At 37.5% G+C, this 27,008-nt stretch overlaps 1 protein-coding gene across 1 annotated transcript in view; it reads left to right on the forward strand.

The window, feature by feature from the left end:
* Positions 1-27,008, forward strand: part of LOC134596502 (zinc finger E-box-binding homeobox 1-like) — a 77,880-nt gene that overhangs the window by 45,808 nt on the left and 5,064 nt on the right. Inside the window, exons 2-6 of the mRNA XM_063444773.1 lie at positions 13,404-13,538; positions 13,758-13,894; positions 20,631-20,736; positions 23,092-24,341; positions 26,803-26,956. Of these exons, the coding sequence (XP_063300843.1) occupies positions 13,404-13,538; positions 13,758-13,894; positions 20,631-20,736; positions 23,092-24,341; positions 26,803-26,956 (1,782 nt within the window). The remainder of the gene's footprint in view (positions 1-13,403; positions 13,539-13,757; positions 13,895-20,630; positions 20,737-23,091; positions 24,342-26,802; positions 26,957-27,008) is intronic.

Raw genomic sequence — 27,008 nt, forward strand, 5'->3', positions numbered from 1 at the left:
ACACTATACACTAACATTTACACACACTATACTCTAACATTTACACACACTATTCACTAACATTTACACACACTATACACTAACATTTACACACACTATACACTAACATATACTCACATTATTCACTAACATTTACACACACTATACACTAACATTTACACACACTATACACTAACATATACACACATTATTCACTAACATTTACACACACTACATTCTTACACAAACACACACTCTGCATTCACTATACACATCACATTTAATACACAAAAACACTACATCCACTACACAAACACACATACACACTCTGCATTCACTATAAGCACACACTACAACGACTACACAAACACACACTCTGCATCTAATATACACCTCATACATTACACAAATGTACAATCTGCATCCACTATACACACAGCATCCGTTAAACACACTCTGCATCCTATTAACACACGAACTCTGCATCCACTACACACATTCTACATCCACTATACACACACCACAATCAATACACACTGCATCCCTGTGGGCTGACTCGGGGGGGGGGGGGGAGGGAGCAGCACTTTGGGCGGACTCGGGTGCAGGCACCGGGGGGCCCAGACCTTGAGCTGTGTCAGGGCCCAAAAAATTCTGATGCCAGCCCTATATATATATATATATATATATATATATATATATATACTGTTGTACCTTGCACTCAGGCTTCAAAGTTGTGTGACCGGGTGCATCACCAGGGCTCCAGTATCCCGGCAATTGAAACAGTTGGCTGCACGCTCAGATTTCCTTAGAGAAGATCAACGTTTCAGTCCCTCTTGTGGACTTTCATCATGATCCTAAGGAAATCCGAGAGTGCAGCCAACTATTTCAATTGTGTGTATATATATATATATATATATATATATATATATATATATATATATATATATATATAAATGCACTCCAACATAAAAAGAAAAATTGTACCTGGTGCTCTGGTAGCTCAAATGTAGAAAATAGGAAAAGACCGGCACTCAAGGGATTTTTTCAAAGTTTTACTGCTCAAAAGTAAATCGACGTTTCAGCTCCTCTAGGGAGCTTTCATCAGGACATATATATACACCCTACATAGCACATTGACTTATGGGGCTGGCATAGATTTTTTTTCCAGGGCTGCTTCGTGTCCCCAGTCCGGCCCTGCGTGCCTCTCGTTCTTTTTAACATCAAACGACTCAAGATAAAGACATACAAAATGACATGAATTATCTTACTAGTTAGACATTTTCCAAGTTTATTGACCCAAAATTAATTCCCAGCAGTAGGCATTTAAATCCATCATCCCATGTAATGAAGATTGGATAGAATTCAGTCCACATGACTTTGCCAGTCTCAATCCCTTAACCCCTTAAGGACCAAACTTCTGGAATAAAAGGGAATCATGACATGTCACACATGTCATGTGTCCTTAAGGGGTTAAATATATTATTAGATACAGTTTTTGTGCAAATGGCACCTAATACATTTCTAATCGCACATTTTCATGCTGTCTGGCAATCCAAGAAAGTAAAAAGTTTACTGTAAAATTAATATGTTAAACCGGATGGAAAAATCAAAAGGAGTGTGACTAATTATGTCCAAAACTGCTAGATCACAATCGGAAATAAATATTTGACCCAAATATATTTTGGCTTCTAGGTTTTACGTTATTTTTTATGCTTTTACAATTGGAATGCAAATATTACCAAAACACTTAATAGGGGCCTCCAGCCATATTTATACACTAGTAACACAACTTCATCTGCTCTTTATATTTTAATTACTCTTAAATTGTAGTCTATGTGAGTTCTCAAAATGAATATCTATATATTCTGAACATAGCTTAATTTTGATGTCCCATAACCCTAAAATATTGTTTATCTTATTTAAAATAATTACATTTATTAAATATATACTTATTCAAATGTCCCGTTGCAAGGTAACAATATACTAGGGGGCAAGTTGTTTTATGCAACTATTATTATTATTATGATATTTATATAGCGCCATCAAATTCCGCAGCGCTTTACAATATATACATGTATTTTTTTTTTCTAGATATCTCTATATCTGTTATTTGTCATCTGCCAAATTAGCACAAGGGTCAATAAAGTTAATTGAAATACAAACTCTGTAGCCATCTTTTTACATAAGGGTGCCTGTACCTTTGCACTTGCAATTATTTAATGTACAAACTAATGTTCTAATTGAAATACCTCACATTTTACTAGCTCTTACATGGCAATTCAATTGTCATTTATGTTGTGGGATTTTTTGAGTCTGACAAGACACCTACATTAAATAGCAGTAGATTATAAATACTAAACTTTCAAGAAGGGCATTTGCAAAAACGGCTGCATTTTTCACACTCTGTGCTAAAAGCGAGCTTGTTTGTTTGTGGTTGGATATTAATATGACACTCCACCCTTACATGCACATTCTCATGAGGTATAATATTTTCAGAAAACAATTGTTATGTAAGTTTAGAATGTGTATTGGCTCTCAAGTTGACAGGCTAACTTACTATTGCCTTCATTCTGTACAAATGTATGAGGGATACTACCCTTGTAGATATAGTATATATTTATTTTTGGGTCATTATTTATTTATTTATAAATGAACAAGGAAAGATACATTGGGACATTTCTAATTTTCACGGACAGCACACACAAATACAATGGTTCAAATATAATAGAAAACATACACACTTATAAATGAATGAATAATGACTGTAGTAACTTTTTGGTTGAAGGTAGGCGGATGTGGATTATTTCAGGGCCTTCAGGCCGGTGGCTAATTTTATATTTTCAGCCAGGTTATTCCACATAAGAGGTGATATATAGAAGAAAGCTCCTTAAATTCTTCTTTTTTTCAGTGAGAGATTGAAAGTAGGGAGCATAAAGAGGAACATGTCAGGACCTGAAAACTAGCCAGTTTATTTGTTTGAATATTATATCACAATGTTGAGTACACAAAAAACACAAAAATAAAGCAATTTTACAAATGATGCAGAATTTAGATAAAAATTTGGAGGCCGTTTTTTCAATATATGAAATCTATTCACATATTACAGGGATTGACATATCTAGGTTATGGTCAGACTGTGACATTTAATTTTTAGACCAAAATTTAAATAATACAGAAACTTTCTCCTTATATCGTTGATAAAATAATTCTTCAGGCTAATTCCTTAATATTGGGGTTCTAGAAATTATGCACCGATTGGGCATTTTATATTTACAATGTTGTTTTCGGCATGTGTATTTATTCTTTTGAACTTATTAATCTCACTTTCTACCTTTCTTCCTTTATGAAAACTAGACATACTCGATTACAATCTAGCCGAAAAGGTTGATAAGTAGTTTGTCTGCTTCCGATAAGCCTTTTATCAATTTCGAATCGATAACATTACCACCATTAAATGTTTATTGGGAACTGATAAATTGCTTAAAATAATGAAAACTATAAAAATTCGATATTATACTTAAAGGGTTCATTCCAGATCCTTAAAGTACGTTAGCTTGCTAAAAAGCTTTATGTGTGAAGAGTGTGTCCTATTTTTCTAATTTTGCAAAAAGTCAGATTTCAATAGAAATTGACACTATTATAAATTAATCTGTTTACACCTCAAAGGCTTTCAAAGACAATAAATCTTGTTACTTCCTGGTTTCGTTAGCTCATTGTGGCTATCCTCAAAATACAGCAAATGACCAGAGCACATGCCTTGCAAACATTTCTCATTGAGCTGCATTGGGAAGTCTGTGATTGAACAGACACAGAAAGGTGGCAGGTGAACTCTGGGACCCCATATTTAATAATAAATGTTTGGCCTAATGTCCCGCTCCAGCTCATGAGTGAATGGTTTGGCTGCTAGAATTCAGCTGGCATTAAAACCAGCCTAAATTTAATTAAACAATGTTTCTAGAATGAAATTGAGCCCTTTATTCATTTTTAAAGGCATACAACTCACTACTTCTTAACATGACCCTTTTAATTCAACAATGTCAGATGACCTTGGACGTGTTTATGAGTAGTGATCACCATAAGAATAAGGCCCTAATCTCTCCAGCGTCTCAGCCATTTTACTCTTGATTCCATTAGATGGGTTAGATGGCTTCTTGCTTTTAATGTTCCCCATTCTTGCAAAATATCTAGTGTTTGTGACTCGGTATGCTTTCAAATAAAAATACCTCAAGTAACTAATTGGAATAATCCCATTTGTTCATATCGGAATCCAACTTGTCTTCACATGGCTAAGGGATCCTACATCACCAGTCACAGGTTTAGGTACTCAATGTGCACTTGTTCTCATTGTGTAATGGATTCGTAAAAGAGTGTGACCTTAAATCTTAAACCTTAAACCATTAAAATCTTCACTTTCACACAACCATTGTTGTTTTTACTTTCTGATCTCCCCCTCATCCTCCTCTGCTTGACTTCCATTGTAATATCTTCCATTAGCTACACATTCATTATTTCTTTACCACATAATATCTTCTGTCTCCTTCATCCAGCTTTCATCACTAGTACCTAATCTCACACATCGCAATTCTATAGACACTGCGATATGCAATTTGAATTTGCACAATATGTGCTGCAAAGCAATACATTGCATATAACTTAAATGGACACTATTGGACTAAGTGTATGTATTTGATATCTTAATTTCTCATTAACCCTTATTCTTGAAAAAACAAGTATACAGTAAATTTACATTGCAAAACAAATGTAACCAATAAACCTCAGTTACCTTTTCCTGTACTCCAGTGCCGAATGTGACCAAATACTTCTCCTTCATTTTATTTAATTTTTTTTTGAAAATTGGAATTTAGAAGCTTCTGCACCCAAACATCCTGTTTCATCTTCTGTTTGTGGTAATGGGCACTCCACTGTCCAAGTGGCCAAATAAGGTAGAAATTACAATTTAGTAGATATACCCCCAATGATTGCATGCATGTATTTTTTTTCATGCATGTATTGATTGGGGTTATATCTTAAAGGAGCTTGTAAAGCTGCACATTTTATCAACTACAGCCTTTTCAAGCCCTCCTCGTTTTCTCTTGAAGAGAATAATGGTATTTCGATGGGTTAATACCCCATCAGAGGCTTCTCATCGAGCAGCTTCAGAAGCTCTCCTTCTAAGCATGCTGATGATTGCCTGTATACATTGGCCGTGCGCACGAGTGTCGGCTCATGCATGAGCACTGCCCAGAATTTCAAATTCTTCAGTCTGTGAAGGACATAGGGGGAGGCAGGCGCACTTAAAGGGACACTCCAGGCACCCAGAACACTTCTGCCCATTGGAGTGGTCTTCGTTCCATCTCCCACCTTCCTTAACCCTGCACCATATAAGTTTTTATAAACTTTTAATTACCTTGCAGGGTTAAGTCCTCCTCTAGTGGCTGTCTATCAAACAGCCACTAGAGGGACTTCCGTGTTCTCCGAACACGTAAAGTGTTTTAAACAACGCTTGATGTCCTCATGCTATGGATTGAATAATGCTTTCCTATGGGGGGGGGGGGGTGTCTATTGCCGCGCATGCGCATTAGGTCTCCCCCGCTGGCTGATGATGTTTTTGGGGGAGGAGCGTGTGCGAAGACTCACCCAGCACCGATAGAAATCGGCGCTGGATTCAGGCAAGTCACTCAAGGGGTTTTAATCCCTTCAGCAACATGGGATGGGTTGTGGGAGGGAGAGGGGCACCGCAGAGTCCTGCAGTGCCAGGAAAACAGATATGTTTTCTTAGCACTGGAGAGTCCCTTTAAGTAGCTCAGGAGAGCTAATGGAATCAGGAAGAAACCTCCCTGGCTGTTTGATTGACAGCCAAGGGGGTGTTTCCATAATTTATTATAAAAGTGTTCTTCATTTAAATGAAAAACACCTCAACCATAGAGCATTTCAGCAAGTGCCTTATAAGTGTGGAGTAGTCATTAACTATGAATTCTATTTTTAAATTATGACTTTTTACTTATTTTACAAAAACAATTTTGCAATTGAGAGTTTATGAAGATAATTCTTAGTTTAATCAATAGATCCAAACAAAGTCAAAGATGCTATGGGTTACAAAACAAAAGGCTACTATGGCAAAAATCTTTATACACGTTGTTTATTAAACTGCACAAACATCTTTGCCTTACATTAGGAAGAATAAAACATAATTTAATTTACTGCAAACACTAGTGACTATAGACAAGTTATTTTTTTTACATTATATATTATACTAAAGGAAGAGTTTATAAGATATGCCCTTTGTGTTTATATATTTCACTAGCACATTAATTCATGTCATGTCTGCCGGACAATCAATTAGCATGTAAAAAATTGACCATTGTAAATTCAGATAATTAAATTATATCAAAACAACAGTTTATATATTCACATAGTAGAAGGTTACCAGGATTATATACCACAGCAAATTTCATTAGAGTATTACCAAAATACCAGGAAGCCTCTGTGAAACCGATGATTCTTACTATCTTACACATGCACTTTATACAGCTCTGACATGATGTTACCACAATGTCCTTTGGGAATTAGTTAAGTTTTGAGAAGATTTCAGTTCTCACAGAAAAATACCCGTAGTTAAATTATCTTGACATATTAACAGGCAACAATTGCTTAGAACGGACTTCACAATTTCCCAGCAACGGATGGCTCAGGAGGCTCATTATTTGGAATATGAATTCCTAAAAGCATTTATTTAAAAAAATGAATGGCAAGGGTAGCTGTTATTAAAGTCAAAATAATATGTTCAGTAGTTCTTCAGAGGTCACTTCCTGCTATTTTCAGTATTATGTTAACTTATTCCCTATACATTACAATGATGTGTTTGTTAAGTCTGTAAAACAATATTAAAGAGACACTATAGTCACCAGAAAAACTACAGCTTAATGTACTTGCTCCGGTGTCTGTAGCATGTCCCTGCAGGCTTTTTAATGTGAACACTGCCGTTTAAGAAAAATTCTTAATCTTGAGAATTCTAAATATATAACTCGTAGCACACCATATAAGAGGTCCAAAATGTTAATTACACTTTACATTTAGGTATTTTGTATGAAATTATACATTGATGAAAAATAAGTGGCATACTATGTTGTTTCCAGGCCTGCCTCAATAATGTACCAAAATGTCACTAATAACACGGCACTTGCTCTGGGTGTCACTAGGACTCAAGTGGTTTAAATATGGCTGTGCTACCCTCCTATCACCGCTGTCTTCATGTAGTAGTTGTGGTCCACCTCAGGCACTTAGGCAGAACTGAGTTTCTTTCCGCTCGGCATCAGATAAAACAGTTCTTTGCTATAGCACAAAAACAAAACTATCTCTCCAGTCTCATATGGGCAGTGGATAAATATCCCAGATTTAAATACATTTAACAGCAGAAAGCATCTGAATCGATTTTGCAGATTCTTTTTCAGAATTAGGAATTTTAACAACACACCAGACTGTACTGAATGAGGTTTGCGGATTTGGTTGAACTAACTAAGATTAAGGTAAAGGTTTCAGGTTTAGACTGTGAGTGCTCGAGTTTGAAGGGTTATTTGCAAAGTATTCACCCTCCTTTGTCTTCTGTAGGCCAGTTACATTGATGATATTAGTGCTGCAGGAAACTGCTCCTTCTGCGAGGCATTTCCTATGTAAGAGGTTACTCGTGGGCAGAGTGATCCCTTCCTCTTTCTCTCTAGCCTTACACACATTATTATTATATTATTATTATTGGTATCGTATCGGTTCAACAATATTTTTTACCTGCAAACCAAAGGAAATGCGATGCGGGCAAGTTTCGCTCCATCCTATGTGAATTTGTTCGTGGGTTTTTGGGAGAAGATGATGATTTTAGACAACTCGTATTGGATGGGGCAACTCGCCCTCTATCGGAGATTTATAGATCACATCCTCATCATTTGGAAGGGGGAGTGGGAGGAAATTGAGTATTTAATTTCCTTCCTCTACCATAGGGAGTGGGGCCAATCGTTCACGCACAATAAGCATAAATCTGAGATAGATTTTTTAGATCTTACTCTGAGAGGGCATGCGGGAGGCATCTACACCAAAACCTATCAAAATAAGGTTGATGTGAATGGCTTCCTGCATGCAGGTAGTGGACATCATCCAACATAGATTGCTGTTCCTCTAGGGCAGTTCATCAGAATACGCCGAAGTTGTTCCCTTTTGGCTGATTATGAAAAAGAGTATTTTTTGCTGTATCTATATAGCGCCAACTAATTCCGCAGTGCTTTACAATACTATGGAAAGGGGGTAAATATACAATAAATGAGACAATTAAACAGTGACACAGAAACAATAGGTAGGTGAGGGCCCTGCTCAAACGAGCTTACAGTGGAAGAACTGGGACAGCACTGAGTTTCACACGCTCTATAACTATTCCTGCAGCTCTGCTATTTAGGCGGACTGGGCTACAGAGGGCACTGGCCAAGACTTCAGGTACGTATCTCTCCACCATCCTATTTAAGCTGAAAAAGACACATTAAAAGTGCTGAAAAACGGCACCCTCTAGTGGTCAGGCTCTGGTTGGTAGGTGCCTACTCTGCATAATGGTAAGTCCAGTCCCGAGTGAATGATATCAGTTACAAATACTGTAAATGCAAATCTTGTTGGGGTGGAAAACCTGTCCCAAAACCATGTGCCATAATGTGATATTGGATGAACCTACAAACACCAGCTGCATTGATTTCTTGAATACATAACAGGTGTCACAAGGCACATCTATGGCATAACATATTGGGAAAGTAAGTTGCTTAAAATGTAAAATGCTGGAGCAGGTAAGGTCCATGAAATGCATGACAGATAAAAAAAATAAATAAATAACTATTACTGTTATCACCATCTGGACTAATTCCGTGCACTTTTATAAAAAATATGTTTTCCCTCTCTCTCTCCCTCATCTGATTCACTTTGGAATTGTATTTTATTTTATTTATTTTTAAATTCATTTAATTTCTTTGGAAATGAAACTATTTTGAAAAACCATAAAGGCAATTGCAAATTTTAGGCCAGAAATTGTTAAGGTGAAAAAAAGCTGAGTTAGAGAATTTTTACAAATGGGCTTTATTGTCTTGATTTTTCTATCTCACTTTCAATCTAATTTTAAAGAGAACCTGTTGGGCTTTATTTATTAACAATGAATTTGGATCCCATGATTATCTTTAATTCCTGCGTGTTTCTCTCTGTTCTTTTAAGAACATAATAAATTGTGTGCTTTTCATTTTGACACCTCTTCTTTGAACCGTACGCTAATATAATATATTATATTCATGTGGTTATGTGGCACCTGAGATGTATTTAGGTTTGTGGTTTCATTTCCTGTCAACTCCTCATTTATATCCTTTCATAATAGACCATCCTTTATTATGAACTTTAACATGGAATTAGCAGTCACATTATTTTCCGAATCTTGCTCTAGGGTCCACAACCCTAGTCTGGTATTAATGCAAGACTACCAAAGGATAGACCCCGGCTGTTACAAAACTATACCTCCTAAGATGCTCTGGCAGCATTAAGGCTTTGAGAGCATTATGGTAGATGAAGTTCTGCAACACCTGGAGAGCTTCCTTTTGGAAACCCCGTCTCTAGCATTTGTGTTTCTTCTCCATATTATTACAGAACTACCATCATAATTTTCTTACAGTTTAATGGAAATTTGTGACTTTGCATTTTGCAAAATACCAGCTAGAGTTTTACAAATAACTAGCAGCTAGGCATTTGATCATTTGTAATTTTATTTTAGTTTGGACAAACAGTACATTATTACCGAGGACATACTTGAAAACGAGAGAAAATCTCAATGTATCCATCCAGGTAAAATATTTTATAAATAAAACATTTATTGCACTTTATCCTGCTTTGATCATCTTTCTGCACTCATCGAAATTAACATATAGAATACCCCACTAAATCTAATACTCTTTAATCCCAATTTCTACAAAAGCTGGATCAATAAATTAATAAAAATAATAAGCACTGTATAGTATATATTTTGAAAAATCCATGAATATCAATATATAACTGAGAGCTGTTTTGAATGTTTACGTTATATTTTTTTCAACATTTTTTAACAAAACATTAAATAACTGATTTTGAATTAAATATAGAACACTGACTCAACATATCATTTTTTACTCAACAATATGTGATAAATAGGGACTGTACAAGCAAGTGTGTTAAAATCCCCTTGATTATCGAGACAGACATACATATGAAGAAACTGTGGAATAAAAATGTGCAGTAGACAGCCAGCAGGGTCAGGGATAAGTTGTGTAAAGTAGGAATCGGGTAGACTACTGGTAAAGACAATGACTAGTACATTTATATACTTTTCCTGAAAAAGTGGGGTTTATAGGGACTTTTTAAAGTCCTGGAAACAGTGTAGATGTCATGAGGCAGAGGAGAACATTCCATAAGAATGAAGCAGTTCTAGAAAAGTTCTGCAAGAGGAGAATTTGGAACAAAGGATGAAAGTCACAGGTAGAATAAATGTCCGAGGTGGGCTCTAGTTAATTATTAGAGATGATGTGTAGTTTTAAGAACAGTTGCAAAGAGCTTTGTAAGCAAGAACCAGTATGTATACCAATACCATTATATTAATACCTACTGTATTATTATTTTATTATTATTATTATTATTGGTATTTATATAGTGTCAGCTTATTCCGCAGCGCTTTACAATGAGAGGGGAATTTACCAAATGAGACAATAACAAAATGTAACATGAACAATAGGTAAATGAGGACCCTGCGCAAACGAGCTTCATATATACCTTAACCCCTTAAGGACCAAACTTCTGGAATAAAAGGGAATCATGACATGTCACACGTCATGTGTCCTTAAGGGGATAAAACCACTACAAAAATAATAAATGAAGCGAATGTGGTACATATATATATATTATTTATTTATTTATTTTATTTCAGGAGGACCTTAAATGTCTGTAATATTGAAAATAACAAAAACTAGTGATATACAAACTTTACCTTTTCTTGTTAATGCCACATGAACTGTCATGTTTGGTACGTGCCACTTCTGGTTAACTCTTCATACAAGACTTTAATTACTGTGATTCTGAGAATTGCTTCTAGCGAACAGCTATGTGGTCACATACATTTTCTCATGTACTTATTGCTAGCTAGAAGATATATTTTAGCAAAGTTGCAAAGATGGTGCATCTTAATGTTTGCGAAGCTGCTAAGAGCTAGGCTGTTCCTGGTTCATATACACAGCTATTATTTAGTGCTAACTTCCCGAGTAAAGGACCTGCTAGATATGAGGGCATGTGTCTTTTAGGGATTTCAGCTCAAAATGAATGTAACGGATTCATTAAGATGTGCTAATTCTTCACTTGGAAGCATGTGCATAGGCAACATACAGTAGTTCTGAAGCAATGACAAACAGAAACGGTGAAACTGGTTAATCTCATAGTTGTTTTCCAAGTAGTGACACAGGTCATGAGATTCTACATGAATTCATTTAAATAAATGTCCTTAATAATGCTTCCTAGAATGACAAGCAGCAAAATACCATCAAGAATTAGGACAGTTCTACAAATATTTCCTATTCTCTGTGTGAACTGTCGAGGCTCTGCTCATAGAACATACGTATTCAGTGGGGCTAACCAGTTGCTGGGTTTCTTTTAATCATCACACTGTTGGGGCATATAATAAAACAAAAATAAAATATAATTTCTGTACAAATTTTTTTTAGCTTTTATTTAATGATTATTCTGAATTCCAAAATTGCTGTCATCATGAACATGAATCTTCTAAAATGTTTCATTAATGTTTGCATATATTTATATTTACAAATAGAATACTGCTATAGGATTTTATATAACAGTGTTAGCATACATTTATATTTTTTTTATTACTTTATTGTGATGAAAAACCCAGTGGTCCATTTTTCTTTACGCGAGTACATTGGCTTCGACATTGTGGTAACTGAGCGTCTGGAGCTCACAAGAGTAATACTCTGTCTGCACCTGGCAAAGGTGCAAACTAGAGCTACCCAGGCCCTCCCCTTTCCTGCTGGAAGAAGCACTGGGCTGGTGAGGGAGCATGGACTGGCAGGAGAGACCCCTTGATCTGCCCTGACGGCCTGTGCCCATGGACATTACAGCCCACCGACTGTTTGTTGATGGCCAATTCTGGCCTTGTATCACTCAAACTTACATGCACATGGACATCTTTATGAACACCCATAGCAACTGTTCATTTGCATGAATGTTTTGCTTTTATATCAAGGTGTTGGGTAAATCCAATCCAATTTCATCTGACATGACTGAGATAATGTATTTTGCATGCACATCAATCAAATTCTGTTCGCTAAAAATTATTATTGCTCAATAGAGTATGAGAATCTCATGGAAATATAATGAGATTGTAACTTTTTATTTTAGTAGCAGATAGTCTGGATCACTGCAACATGTGATATGGTCATACATTCCCTGTTATTTCACATCAAAATTAACTATATATTAAGCGAACCTTTTGGAGACTGACTAGATCAAAACACTGTGTATAGATTTGATCTGCTGGTACTTATTCATGTGTCGGTTGTTGTGAGTTATGCGTCCCAAAGATGACTAAGGTCTCAATTTAATTCTATCTGCCTAAAAGAGTCAATAATTATCGATAATTATTGGACGATTTTTGTATCGAATTTAAATCCAGCCAATATGCAAGCAGCCTTGTATCCCATTACATAATTCATGCAAAATAGTGTACCTTTGTAGCTTGATTGGGATTCTAGTCTGAGCACTGGACTACAGCTTATATGCCAATTTAAAGTGGATTTGCCACTTTACATACCCCTCAGCTTTGCCTTGGCTGGAATATGGACTTGCATTACTGGTGATGTCCCTAAATGGGTTGGCCTGCGTGGAAAGAAGGTTGACCCACCTACAAAAAGGGAGTGTGAGCCTGGAATCAAGCAAGCCAGTCTCATAGACAGTATCATGGATAGCCCCCTGCATAGAGGATCATGCAGAGAGCCCTCTAATTGGTCATATTGCCCATTGAAATCCCCTAATAAAGCAGGACAGTGTGACAGAACACCAAAATCGTGACTGTCTCACCAAAAGCAGGACAGTTGGGAGGCATGACTTTACCAAACTTAGGCTTCACTTAAATAAGAGCTGATTGTCTTCATCTGGAGTTTATTACCATCAGATAGGCCATTTATTGGTTCAAATCAATTAAATAGACGCTGTTAAAGGCTTATCGCAAGCTGATAATTATTGGTTTAAATACTGAAACAAATACATATACTTTACTTACCTTACTAGTAATGCATGTAATAAGTAATAATAAAAAATAAAAAAAATGTTCAGGATAATATAAAAAAGTTGTATTAAGTTTATCCATACTGTTTCTGTATCAGATATTGACAATGAGCAGCACACAGTGGACATGGACCTCTCAATCAATCCAGATGCGGATGGAAAGGATATTGAAAAGCTGACATTCCAGACAAGACATCAAAATCAGTGTGGAAGCAATGAACATGGTGTTGATAGTGAGTCTATATTATATATTCTGTCTACCAGCAGACTAACTAGCTAGTTTAACTTTCTCTATATAATGGAAACTAGTGATAAAACATCATACAATATTTTCTGGTTTTATTTGTTATGTCGTTGCCGTCTTTCATTTTTGATAAATATGTTTAGTGTTTACAAACTGTGTAACAGAAAGAACAATCTCACATATTACCAATTCTCATTTTATTTTTAAGGAACAGATAGGAAATCATGTGAACTATGTGGGAAGGAAAACAGACGACAAATAACTGATAGCAACCCCCATGATGTAAAGAGCGAGATATCTTACTCATATTGTTCTTGCTCCATCCCATATGAAGAGGATGTGCAGGTATTCTGTATATCAGACTTTTTTACCTTTAAAAAAAGAATTGTTTTTCTCTACATTCATTCATTTTTAAGCAAATGGTTTCATTCATACAAACATACCGTGCAAGTTTTGAAGACTACTTCTTTTGCCTTGGTGCAGCTATCTGATTTTGAAAGCTTGCATTCTAACGTTTCCTAGTTAATCAATAAAGATATTGTATTCACACTCTTTTATATGTCAATTGCAATTATTAAATACATTTTCAATCTTGAACACCAGCCATAGTAATACGTGGCATGCATTGTTTTGCATAAAGGGAACTGTTCCATCACACAAGCAGACATTGTTCCTATGTATTTTCTCTAAGTTCCAATGGACAGACAGACAGCAGTGAGCGGTGCAGCGTGTGTGTGAGAGGGGTGCTGTGTGTGTGTGTGTGTATGTGTGAGGGGTGCTGTGTGTGAAGGGTGCTGTGTGTATGTGAGGGGTGCTGTGTGTGTGAGAGAGGTGCTGTGTATGTGAGAGAGGTGCTGTGTGTGAGAGGGGTGCTGTGTGTGAAAGGGGTGCTGTGTGTGTGTGTGTGTGTGTGAAAGGGGTGCTTCATATCCCCCCTTAGTGCCCCCACCCTTCTTCTTACCTTTAGTGGAAGTACGAGACACTGCCAACACTGGTGGTTCAGTGGTGAGTAGTATAGATCTACAGCCTGCAGCTCATCTGGCTGCAGGCTATCTGCGGCAATGTTTAGACAAGCATGCTTGCGGGAGGAACTGTCTCCCAGGTCTTCTCTCCCTTCCGCGCTCCCTCTCTCTAATGAAGGGCCTTTTGGCTGGTGAGGGAGATCTTTGACCTCCCCACCGGCCCGAGAGAGTCCAAAACAATTAAGCAGGGGCAGCTCTCCATGGGTCGGCAAGGGAGATCAAAGGATCTCCTCTGTCAGCCCAGTACATGGACAATTGCTTGTGGGGCCCGCGGGCAAGTGCCCAGCATGCCCATCCAAACGGACGGCCCTGATGCCACTCACTCTTGGTTTAAATCACATCACCTAGAAAAAATGTTTTTGTCTTTTCTTTGGTACTTGATTCTCTCTGCGAAGTTATCCTGTTTTCCCTGTGCTCTTTTTCACATAGACTTTTTCTTTTCAATAAACTAATAGATTTATGTGTATTTCAGTATAATCTGTATAGTTATAACACGCTAAACTTCGTCTCCTTCCCAGATATTTCATTCTCTATATAGCATTTTACATTTGTGAATGTTGGAAAATCAGGTGTCTGTAATCATAAACCTTTGCTTGCTCCAGGGAAAAACTATAAGAACAAAAAAAAAAAAGTCAAATATCTTTAAGAATAAATTTACTGGACATAATTTACTCCTAGACAGCTACTTCACTTTGCAGTGACAAAGCGAGTGCATATTGACCTTTAATGGAAATGTCATGATATTATTTATAACAGTATATAGAGAAACACAACTTAGGACAGTTAGAATTGTAGAATTGTGTAAGCCACACACTTTTGCTTTTATTGCAGAGGAAAAATCACTCCTTTAAATCACTCCTTTAATTATAAAATATACACAATAGGAAAAACTCCCACACATCCAACCCCACCTCCAAAATGAATATTTAAGTGATATTCACGTTTAAAATAAAAAGTTTATTCCATCTTTCATTCGCCCACATACTTTTCGTTTCCAGTCAATGGTTTCCTATTGTATTCACAGTATATTAAAAATCTGAAGAATTGCATATGGCCCTCTCCTAGTGTGTAAATCAAAGGTGGACTGACCAGTTGGGTACTACGCAATGACCAAGGGCCCTGACACTGGAAGAGTCTGTCCTCTCTTTTGTGGTAATATACTGGAAGAGGAGCTGGCAGCTTTCCCAGTGTGCCAGGTGGGCACAATTTAGCATACTGCACATACTATACACCACTATATACACACTATACCCTTCAAGACACACACTCACTATAATCCCTGTACACAAAGTGTACCCCTATACACATACACTACATATGCTATAATCCCTATAAACACTCACTGTATCCTGTATACACACTCACTATAACTCTTATACACAAACTATACCCCTATACACACTCACACACAGTATGCCAGGTGCAAAGCACCCACTGTAAGCCTCTGATCTGCACCTCCACCAAGTGCAGACCATGAGTAGCTGTCTCTAGAGTTTCAGTCAATGAAAGCATTAGCACAGTTTGCCATGGCATTGCTCTGACAAATTCTGGAGACAGTTATTCTTGGTCTGCACCCAGCAGATGTGCAGACAGGACCAGATAGTCAGCCTCATGGGACCACCAAAATAAAGGAGGAGACTATATTTAAAAGAAGAAAACCAACACAACAAGAGGACATAGTCTTAAATTAGAGGCAAAGGTTTAAAAATAATTTCAGGAAGTATTACTTTACAGAGAGGGTAGTGGACACATTCAATTGCCTTCCAGCTGAAGTGGTAGAGGTTAACAGTGGGGGAGTTTAAGCATGAGTGGGATAGGCATAAGGCTATCCTAGCTATGAGATAAGGCCAGGGACTATTGAAAGTATTTAGAAAATTGGGCAAACTAGATGGGCCCATAGGTTCTTATCTGCCATCACATTCTATGTTTCTATGTTTCACCAATGACCAGAAGCCCCCCTCCCCCCCTCCCCCTCTTTGCAAGGTAACAACAGAGGGGGTTAAATATTGGTTTATTTCCTTCTTTGTTATAAATGATTATATTAATAATGATATTTATATTAATAAACCCCTATCTCACCCTCTATTACTATATTACACTACCTATACACATAATATAGCCCCTATATACACAATATATCCCATATACACACTCACTATAACCCTTGTACGCACACGATACCTCTTATACACACAATATATCCACTTTACACACACTACACCCTCATACATACAGTGCACTTCCACATACACACATTATCACACTATACACACACAACCTATATCTTCTATAAACACTCACTACATTGCCTTTACACAAAATAGACCCCTACAAACACACTTTACCCCGTATACACACTATAACCCCTACACACATACAATATAGCTCCTATAAACACATACACACACTCCAGCTCCTAATACACACACAATGCAACCCATATCTTAGCCCCTAGACACATAAACACACACTTTATAGCCCATATACACACTTATTATATTCCCTATACACAAACTACACCCCTTATACACACACTACACCTCCTAACTGTGCAATTATAGCACTGCCCATAACTGGGGCTTTAGCACCTAGTAATGTTCATGCATCCTAATCAAAACAAAATAAGTATAAATGCTGGCAGGTCCCATCAGCACATATGTGCTGCACGAATATAGGGCATATTTCCGGTAATTTTTACTGACCAGCCGTTACTTGGTAAACCAGCTGTCAAGAATAGCAGCTTTTTCTCAAGATGTCATCATGCATGTACAGCATTGTATTACTGGTCCTTAGAGGTGGCCAGGCTTAAAGGAACACTATATTGTCAGGAACGCAAACTGTTTCTGAGCCTATATTGTTAAAAACTATCTAGCCACCTGGCCACATTGCCCCTCTAAATACAGTATAATCTTACTTTTATTCCAGTTTGCTGCTGTTGGCTCTGCCCCTGATCTGTTTGCTTGGCTGACATAATCAGAAGTGATGATCTGAGCCAATCACAATGCTTTCCCTTAGATTAGATTAGATTAGATTAGCTGAGCTTTTCAGGGACAGAGCCATTACAAGCCACACATAGCCCTGGCCAATCAGTATGCATATCTATGAGGAACATTCCGTGTCTCCATACTGTGCAACACTGCCCCAGGAAGCACCTATAGTAGCCCTCTAGTGGCCACTGGAGGTATTCCTAGGCTGTAATGTAAACACTGCCTTTTCTTTGAAAAAAAAACTGTTCACTGCAAAACGCATGGAGGGACTCATTATGCTCACCAGAACAAGCACAATAAACTGTAGTTGTTCTGGTGACTACAGTCTCCCTTTAACACTGTCACAGGAAAGGTAAAGTAATCTAATAATAGGCAAAGAGAGAGTCAGTAAACATGCCAACAGTCAAAGGTCATACAGTAACACATAAAGTTCATAAACGAGCCAAGATCAAGGATAACAGAGAGAAGAAAAATCAAGGACAAGCCAAAGTTAGATACCAGAAAGATAGATACCAGAAAATTAAACAGAATACAACTTTACTAATAAAAGCTCTAAAATAATCCAAACAGAAACCAATACAGGGCAAGGCGTTGTCTGTGGTTAGGGTTTAAAAAGTAATAGGTTAACATTTAAAGGTCTATATCATAATTGCAATAAGATGTTTCCAACACCACCATCCTCCGTTATTGAGTGGTTAAGCACTTCATAAATTCCAAACAATTTTTCAATGGTTTAGCTTAACAACCACAGTAAGAGAGGTAGATAATGGAGATGGGAGAGGGACATAGGATTCATAAAGAGAAAGTGGGACCGCTAAAATAATTAAGGAAATGGAGAGAGACCCAATGGTATATAGGAGGATTACTGCAGAATGAAACAAAAATGTAGGGGAGATGGAGAGAGACCCAGACATGAGGAAGAAAATAAAAATAAAAAAAAAACATTTAGAGTTACACAGATACAGACAATACCAATAAATGAAACAAAAATATTCCAGATTTTGAGACCACTATACAGGGAGTGCAGAATTATTAGGCAAGTTGTATTTTTGAGGATTAATTTTATTATTGAACAACAACCATGTTCTCAATGAACCCAAAAAACTCATTAATATCAAAGCTGAATATTTTTGGAAGTAGATTTTAGTTTGTTTTTAGTTTTAGCTATTTTAGGGGGATATCTGTGTGTGCAGGTGACTATTACTGTGCATAATTATTAGGCAACTTAACAAAAAACAAATATATGCCCATTTCAATTATTTATTTTTACCAGTGAAACCAATATAACATCTCAACATTCACAAATATACATTTCTGACATTCAAAAACAAAACAAAAACAAATCAGTGACCAATATAGCCACCTTTCTTTGCAAGGACACTCAAAAGCCTGCCATCCATGGATTCTGTCAGTGTTTTGATCTGTTCACCATCAACATTGCGTGCAGCAGCAACCACAGCCTCCCAGACACTGTTCAGAGAGGTGTACTGTTTTCCCTCCTTGTAAATCCCACATTTGATGATGGACCACAGGTTCTCAATGGGGTTCAGATCAGGTGAACAAGGAGGCCATGTGATTAGATTTTCTTCTTTTATACCCTTTCTTGCCAGCCACCCTGTGGAGTACTTGGACGCGTGTGATGGAGCATTGTCCTGCATGAAAATCATGTTTTTCTTGAAGGATGCAGACTTCTTCCTGTACCACTGCTTGAAGAAGGTGTCTTCCAGAAACTGGCAGTAGGACTGGGAGTTGAGCTTGACTCCATCCTCAACCCGAAAAGGCCCCACAAGCTCATCTTTGATGATACCAGCCCAAACCAGTACTCCACCTCCACCTTGCTGGCGTCTGAGTCGGACTGGAGCTCTCTGCCCTTTACCAATCCAGCCACGGGCCCATCCATCTGGCCCATCAAGACTCACTCTCATTTCATCAGTCCATAAAACCTTAGAAAAATCAGTCTTCAGATATTTCTTGGCCCAGTCTTGACGTTTCAGCTTGTGTGTCTTGTTCAGTGGTGGTCGTCTTTCAGCCTTTCTTACCTTGGCCATGTCTCTGAGTATTGCACACCTTGTGCTTTTGGGCACTCCAGTGATGTTGCAGCTCTGAAATATGGCCAAACTGGTGGCAAGTGGCATCTTGGCAGCTGCACGCTTGACTTTTCTCAGTTCATGGGCAGTTATTTTGCGCCTTGGTTTTTCCACACGCTTCTTGCGACCCTGTTGACTATTTTGAATGAAACGCTTGATTGTTCGATGATCACGCTTCAGAAGCTTTGCAATTTTAAGAGTGCTGCATGCCTCTGCAAGATATCACACTATTTTTGACTTTTCTGAGCCTGTCAAGTCCTTCTTTTGACCCATTTTGCCAAAGGAAAGGAAGTTGCCTAATAATTATGCACACCTGATATAGGGTGTTGATGTCATTAGACCACACCCCTTCTCATTACAGAGATGCACATCACCTAATATGCTTAATTGGTAGTAGGCTTTCGAGCCTATACAGCTTGGAGTAAGGCAACATGCATAAAGAGGATGATGTGGTCAAAATACTCATTTGCCTAATAATTCTGCACTCCCTGTAGTCCTAAATCATAATAATAGAATGCTCAATACTTTATTATGCCATATGAAGACTGGAAGTGGCAGAGGACAAACACAAATTGTTTACAATGTTCCTGTGGGCACTTTATCAAATAGCAATGTACATATGACATAATAAACCATATGCCTTTCTCTGATATAGTTCTGATATACATCCATGTCAGATCTGCAAATATTTACTTACATGTTTTTTAATGTATTATATTTTATCATGTATGAAAGATGAGGGTTAACTTCAGATGCATTGTTAGAGAATGTTTAACTTTTGAGGAGCCAAGTATGACAGCAATTTCTTCCGTGCTTCCAGTACAATTATTTTGATCTAAAATTTGCAATTCCCTTGGCCATTCTTCCCAACGCCTGCGTTAGTAAATAAACCCTACAATGTTTCATATGTGTGCTGTCAGAGAATACCTCTACTGCTCGCAGTCCTGATACAAACACCTAAGACTGACTGGTGACTCTGTTTCAGATCAAGAAAACAACAGAAAAAGACAGCCGAAAATTTAAGTGTGCAGAATGTGGGAAAGCGTTTAAGTTTAAACATCACTTAAAAGAACACATTCGAATACATAGTGGTACGTAAAAACTGTATATTGTTAGCAACGCATTGCATTACTTTTCTATTAGATTGTACGGTACCAGAGAATGATTTCTTTTCAGATTATGCTCATATAGAATGGTCTGTATACCAGGATTTTCATATCACCATTTTCACAATGGAGACTTGTTAAAAAATGCACACCATGTGGACGAATTGGCGCACTTAATAGCAGAGTTTTCACGTTACCTAACACAGCCCTTTCTTAATAGTAATCAAGATTTTGTTCCCTTAAGAGAAACATGGAGGGTGGTGGTATGCAAGGAACAAGGAAATACAAAATAGATTACTGATACAGTAGCAATCAAAACATAGTTACAAGTTTCACAACATGTGTAACAGGAAAAAGGATTTTTATAAGTTTCACTGCAGTAAGCAAAAAATAGCAGATATGGCTAAACAAGCAATATACGCTATAGAAGAGGGATAGCACGTCAAATAGAGAATACAACCTTAAGACAGGGCGGGATCTTGTACCAGATCTAAAACATAAATATAATAATATGGTGAAGTATGAATGGACAAAAAATCAAGTATCCAGGAGGTAGAGAACTTACAACAGGTATAGTCGTTCTGCGCTTATCTCCCTTTAAGGGTGTCTGTAGCGATTCACTGTATGGCATACACGGTGAAATTCTTCCAAATGTTAAATCCTCAAAATAGGCAGAAAAAGATATACATAGAGTAGTACTGTATAAAATTATCACAAGTTTATTTCACTGATTGTACTTACATAAAGGTAACAATCAGCGAGCATATCTCCACTGATAAGTGGACCAAGATGGTAAATGGATAAATGATGCAGATGGAATATCAGCTGATCGTACCGTATAAAATACAGGAACAAATAGTAAGTAAAAACAAATACAATAATAAAATAAAATGAAGTAGTATAAATACTCAATCCAACGCGTTTCGTCTTGTGGAGACTTCTTCAGGGATGTTGACAGGGGTGATAGCACATCTTCTATTTCTATTTTGGATTAACGCTATAGTACACACCTTCTGTATTTCACTGCAGTAAGCAACACGCTTTAGAAACTCATTTGTTCTACTTAACCATATCACTGACTATAAACACTCATTCACTGTTTTACCCTTAACCCCCAAATTAAGCAAAAAGTTGGAAGAACATTTAAAAAATATTTCTCGTGGGAACATGGTGTAAATCAAAAATGTCAGATGCACCCACATGTAAGTTGGTATAATGGATAAAATACAACTTAGCTTTAGATCAGTATAATGTATACTTATATATCTGTCTGCCCTGTTATATTGTCAGGTCCTTCTCCAGACTGTTACCTGCTTCTGTATTCTGTTACCTCCTCAACACTGTTTGTGTCTGATAACATACCTTATACACAATTCTTGCCTCACCAAAAGCCATGCATTCCTGTCCACCCTACTAAGATACATTTCAGGTCTCCCCCTATCCGGATAACAATTCCTTTTTCACCATCCAATCATAAAGATACCATTTAGATTAGCCACTTTTAGTCCCTTCCAGGAATCAGACTGTTTCTCTAGACCGGGGGTAGGCAACTTTTAGCACTCTAGATGTTGTGGACTACATCTGCTATAATGCTCTTACAGCCATAATGCTGGCAAAACATCAGTGGGGATGTGGTCCACAACATCTGGAGTGCCAAAGGTTGCATATTCCTGCTCTATACACTGATATTGGGAGCATGCTCATTACAATGCTAAATAAAACTTTATCGTAGCACTTAAATCTTTCATCTCAAATTCCCAGCCATCCTTATGACCAACCTACACTGGACAATCCTCTCACACCTCTCTTAGCTTCATGTCCTCCTCACTTCATTCAGTAATGAGTAACCCTAATGAGTCCTACCTTTCCCTTTTTAAATTATAATATTTTAACTAACATATTTTTTCAATGTAGCTGAGGCTGGTCTTGATGGCCCAAGGTGTAGGTAGAACCCAATGTACATTCTAGGCTAGACATAGACTATCATCTTGTGCCTTGGGGCGGTCTACTGTACCTAAATGTGAAAATAAACTGGAGGGTTTCTTGACAAAACACTGTATTGTACAAAGGAGCAGAATTTGTGGACTGAATGCTGCTTTCTCATAGATCAACACAATACAAACATATTTTACTAATATATATATATATATATATATATATATATATATATTCGGTACAATTAGAAAGTTCGAGTTTAATGGAAAACATAATAGATAAATATCTCATCAGTAAGTGCAAAATTGTATGAATGAAGGCGAGAGGTTATGTTGGGGTGAATTGGTTGAGTTTATAGAATTCACCAGTCACATTTCTTTTTTTCTTTTTTTTTTTTTTATATAGGTGAGAAACCTTATGAATGTTCAAAATGCAAAAGAAGATTTTCTCATTCTGGATCCTATAGCTCCCACCTTAACAACAGAAAGTGTTTTCCAATTGACAATGTAACGCCTGTGGACTCTTCACCAATGCTGTCTCGCTCTTCACATAATATGAAAAGAAAAGGTGAAAAACTAAATGATCAATACAGCTCACCAGGCTTTCGTGATCAAAGTGTTAGGAACTGGCTAATTTACAGTCCTGTTTCTGGATCCCTCACAAAGCCACACATTGCTTGGCTCAACAGTGATAGTAATTGTCTCGATGGATCCACTGATAGGTTGTCCATTGACATGAAACTGGGCACATTGAATAAAAATTTGCATGAGGCTCCAGATCCTTGGTATTTTGGCAGTGCCTGGTGCAGTAATTTGCAACACATTCAAGTAGATGATAATGGATGGTCAGGAAATAATGTAAAACAGTTTGCTACACCATTCCCTGTCTGTTTACAGAGGCCTAGAGTGATGACCAGTGACATCCACTATGCCATGTATCCACCAGAAGCATTGGTTCTTGGGCATCAGAGACAAGACTCCATGATAAAGAACAATACTATTTTGTCAACAATGTTCCAAAGAGAGTTTCATAAGGACAATTTAATGGAATCATTAGAGAATGGTTCAGTTTGGAGTCCTGGTGTTTCACCCAGAAAATGTTTATTGACAAACTCACACAGTTCAGTAGAAAAGCATCTGAAAGGCAAAAATGCCATTGGGAGAGACCAATCTTTATTGCCAACTCTTGCAAATGTTCACGAAATTGAAGAACAAGCTGGACTTTCAAGTGTTTGTGATCGTAGCTGGCAAACATTGCCAAATCTCAGCAAACATATTTTCTCTCCATGTAACACAAACCCACAAGTTCCACAAACTGAGCCTCTGGATTTATCATTGCCAAAATTATGCAGGAGATCGCCAACTCCAACAGCTTTTGACACAGGATCTATTAAGGATGGCAATTGCAAATTTAAGAGGAGCAAGTCTGTGCAATTAGATACCATTCCATCAATGAGATGTAATGAGCCACAATCTGAAGCTGTAGAACTGTCATGTATTTTCCCCAGTGTGTTGCACAGCATCATCCAGAGTCACCACTCCATTCATCATGCGAGCCACAATTTTCATGGATTACCCCTTTACCCCCTTGTGAACTATTTGTACGGAGATAAATACCCTGAGATGACTAGCCTTAAAGAAGACATCATATCTCCAGTGAGTAGTCATATTGTGTTCTTCAATAACAAATAACAGTCAGTTTGTTAATTGCGTGCAGAGTTTTTGTAAGTGCAACATCTCTTCTACTGAAGTTGTAAGCCATGAATATACAGAACATTAGACAGTGTTTTAAGGACAATGGAGTATGTAGTTGGATTTTTAAGGTCTATAAAATTGCCACATATACTAACAAAAAATAATGACATATTCCCACTACATTCCTGCCGTTTAGGTATATAACACAAATGATTTTATTTCACATACATCTAGGCTGAATTAAGTGCTTTTGCATTGCTAATGACAGTCCTGTAAATAACCCACATAAAGTCACTTTATGGAAGCCCTGCATATAAATATATATGTGTGTAGGCTAGAATGATTACATTTGCTTTTGCTTTCTTTAGAAAATAGGTGTCCCATAGGGGATATGATAGTAGTACAGAAATGTATACAGGGTGACTACAAACCGCTATGGACTAACCTGATCATTAGTATGAATATACAACAGGCAAGAGGTCACCCATTGAGCTTGAAAACAAGGTCAACAATGGTTCATTACAGTAAGAACAATAAAGATGTGGAATTCTCTGCTTGTCTTATCAATCTCTATAGATTTTTTTTTTTTTTTTTTAAAGGCCTGGATGTTTTTCGAAAAGCAGAATATTCAAGGACATTATTAAAGGACCACTATAGGCACCCAGACCAATTCAGCTCAATGAAGTGGTCTGGGTGCCAGGTTCATCTAGGGTTAACCCTGCCTGCTGTAAACATAGCAGTTTCAGAGAAACTGCTATGTTTACATTAGGGTTAATCCAGCCTCTAGTGGCTGTCTCATTGACAGCCGCTAGAGGCGCTTCCGCGCTTCTAACTGTGATTTTCACAGTGAGAAGACGCCAGCGTCCATAGGAAAGCATTGAGAAGGCTTTCCTATGGACTGATTCAATGTGCGCGCGGCTCTTGCCGGGCATGCGCATTCGCCGCTGACGTCGGAAGAGGGAGGAGAGTCCCAAGCCGAGGGAGCCTGGCGCTGGAGAAATGTAAGTGATTAACCCCTTCCTCCTCTTCAGCCCAGCAGGAGTGTGACCCTGCGGGTGGGGGGACCTAAAGACCCTATAGTGCCAGGAAAACGAGTTTGTTTTCCTGGCACTATAGTGGTCCTTTAAATTATAAAATTGTATGTTTGTTGTTGATCTAAGGAGAACTCTCTTTACCTGTCATTATGGGGACCAAAATAATTTTTACCCCCTTTTTGTGATATAACTAGCCATTGCTAATTCAGCCTTATGTGCCATATGACATTCTTATTCAACAGGGCTGCCCAAAAGGTAGATTCCCAGATGTGTTAAAATTACAACTTCCGTGATGATTTGCTATTCTAAAGATATTCCAAATGCATTCAAGGCATTCTGAGAGTTGTAGTTCTACAACATCTGGCGATCTACCTTTTGGGCACCGCTGGTCTACAACATTTTATTGGAACAGTGGCTGCATAGAGTATCATTAAACAGCACAGTAGTACATCAGTAGTTTAACTCTCTTTTGTGAGAAAATAAATCTGCCTATCAGTGAACATGCCTCACCCACCTCACCAACAAAGGCTTCTGCACATTGTTTACATGCTTCCAAGACAAGGTGAAATATTTATAGGAAAGAGAGACCAGAAGTCAGATCCTCTCTTCTCCTCTCCATGCATGTAAATGTGTGGGTTAATGTGCGGGTACACTTAAAAAGGTAAGTGTTTATCACATTGAAGTTAATAATATATTGGTCTCCTAAGTGATTCCAGTGATTAACTTCTAAATCATGTTCTTCATCTTTACAATTTTATCTACACTTTATGCAGCCAATGTTGCTCACAAATTTATAGAAATAGTGCTGTTCTCTTTTATTCTTTCTGATTTCCTTAAAATTGCTGCTATGTTATCTTCCTAGAGAAATACGGAGTCCACAAGTAGCTACTCAAGGGCATTTCCTACAATGCATAGCAGACACTCACATGCTACAATTTGTCACATACTGCATGAGTCATATGAAGGCAGGCTTGCCCACACACAGGGTTGCCACTATAAGTAAAATAGTTGGTGAAGATTTAACATTTGTATTATCCTTTGCAGCAATTAGTGGCTTAGGATGATTGGATTTCTCATGAACCATAATAATGGTTGCTCCATCACTTGTTATGTCAGCAGGTTATTGACCTAACTATTTGGTCCTCAATGTTAGACCTCATATGGCCCAAATTAGGCATGAACACATCTTTGTTTACACCAACACCAACAGCACTCAAATGAGCACAGATGGTTTAGCAAGAAGACAAACATATAAAGCCTTCGTAAAAATGAAACCTATAAACTGTTGGGAGATATTTAAGAAATAACATTGGTAAACTAATGAACATATTCTAGAATAGAAACTGAAAATCTGTTTGTAATATAAACCTAATCATTTTAACCTAAAGGGAAGACTCTTTAAGAGTGCATCTGAAGAGGATGACAAGAGCATAATAAGAAGAAAGCTACAAAAGACAGAAAATGGGTTATATGGCTGTGATCAGTGCAATAAAACATTCCAGAAGAGCAGTTCCCTCTTACGTCACAAATATGAACATACAGGTAAGAACATTCACATGATATCACCAGGAAATAACCATAGACCTATACACTA

The sequence above is a fragment of the Pelobates fuscus genome, chromosome 1 (genome assembly GCF_036172605.1).
Source record: "Pelobates fuscus isolate aPelFus1 chromosome 1, aPelFus1.pri, whole genome shotgun sequence".
In the NCBI taxonomy this organism is placed as follows: domain Eukaryota; kingdom Metazoa; phylum Chordata; class Amphibia; order Anura; family Pelobatidae; genus Pelobates; species Pelobates fuscus.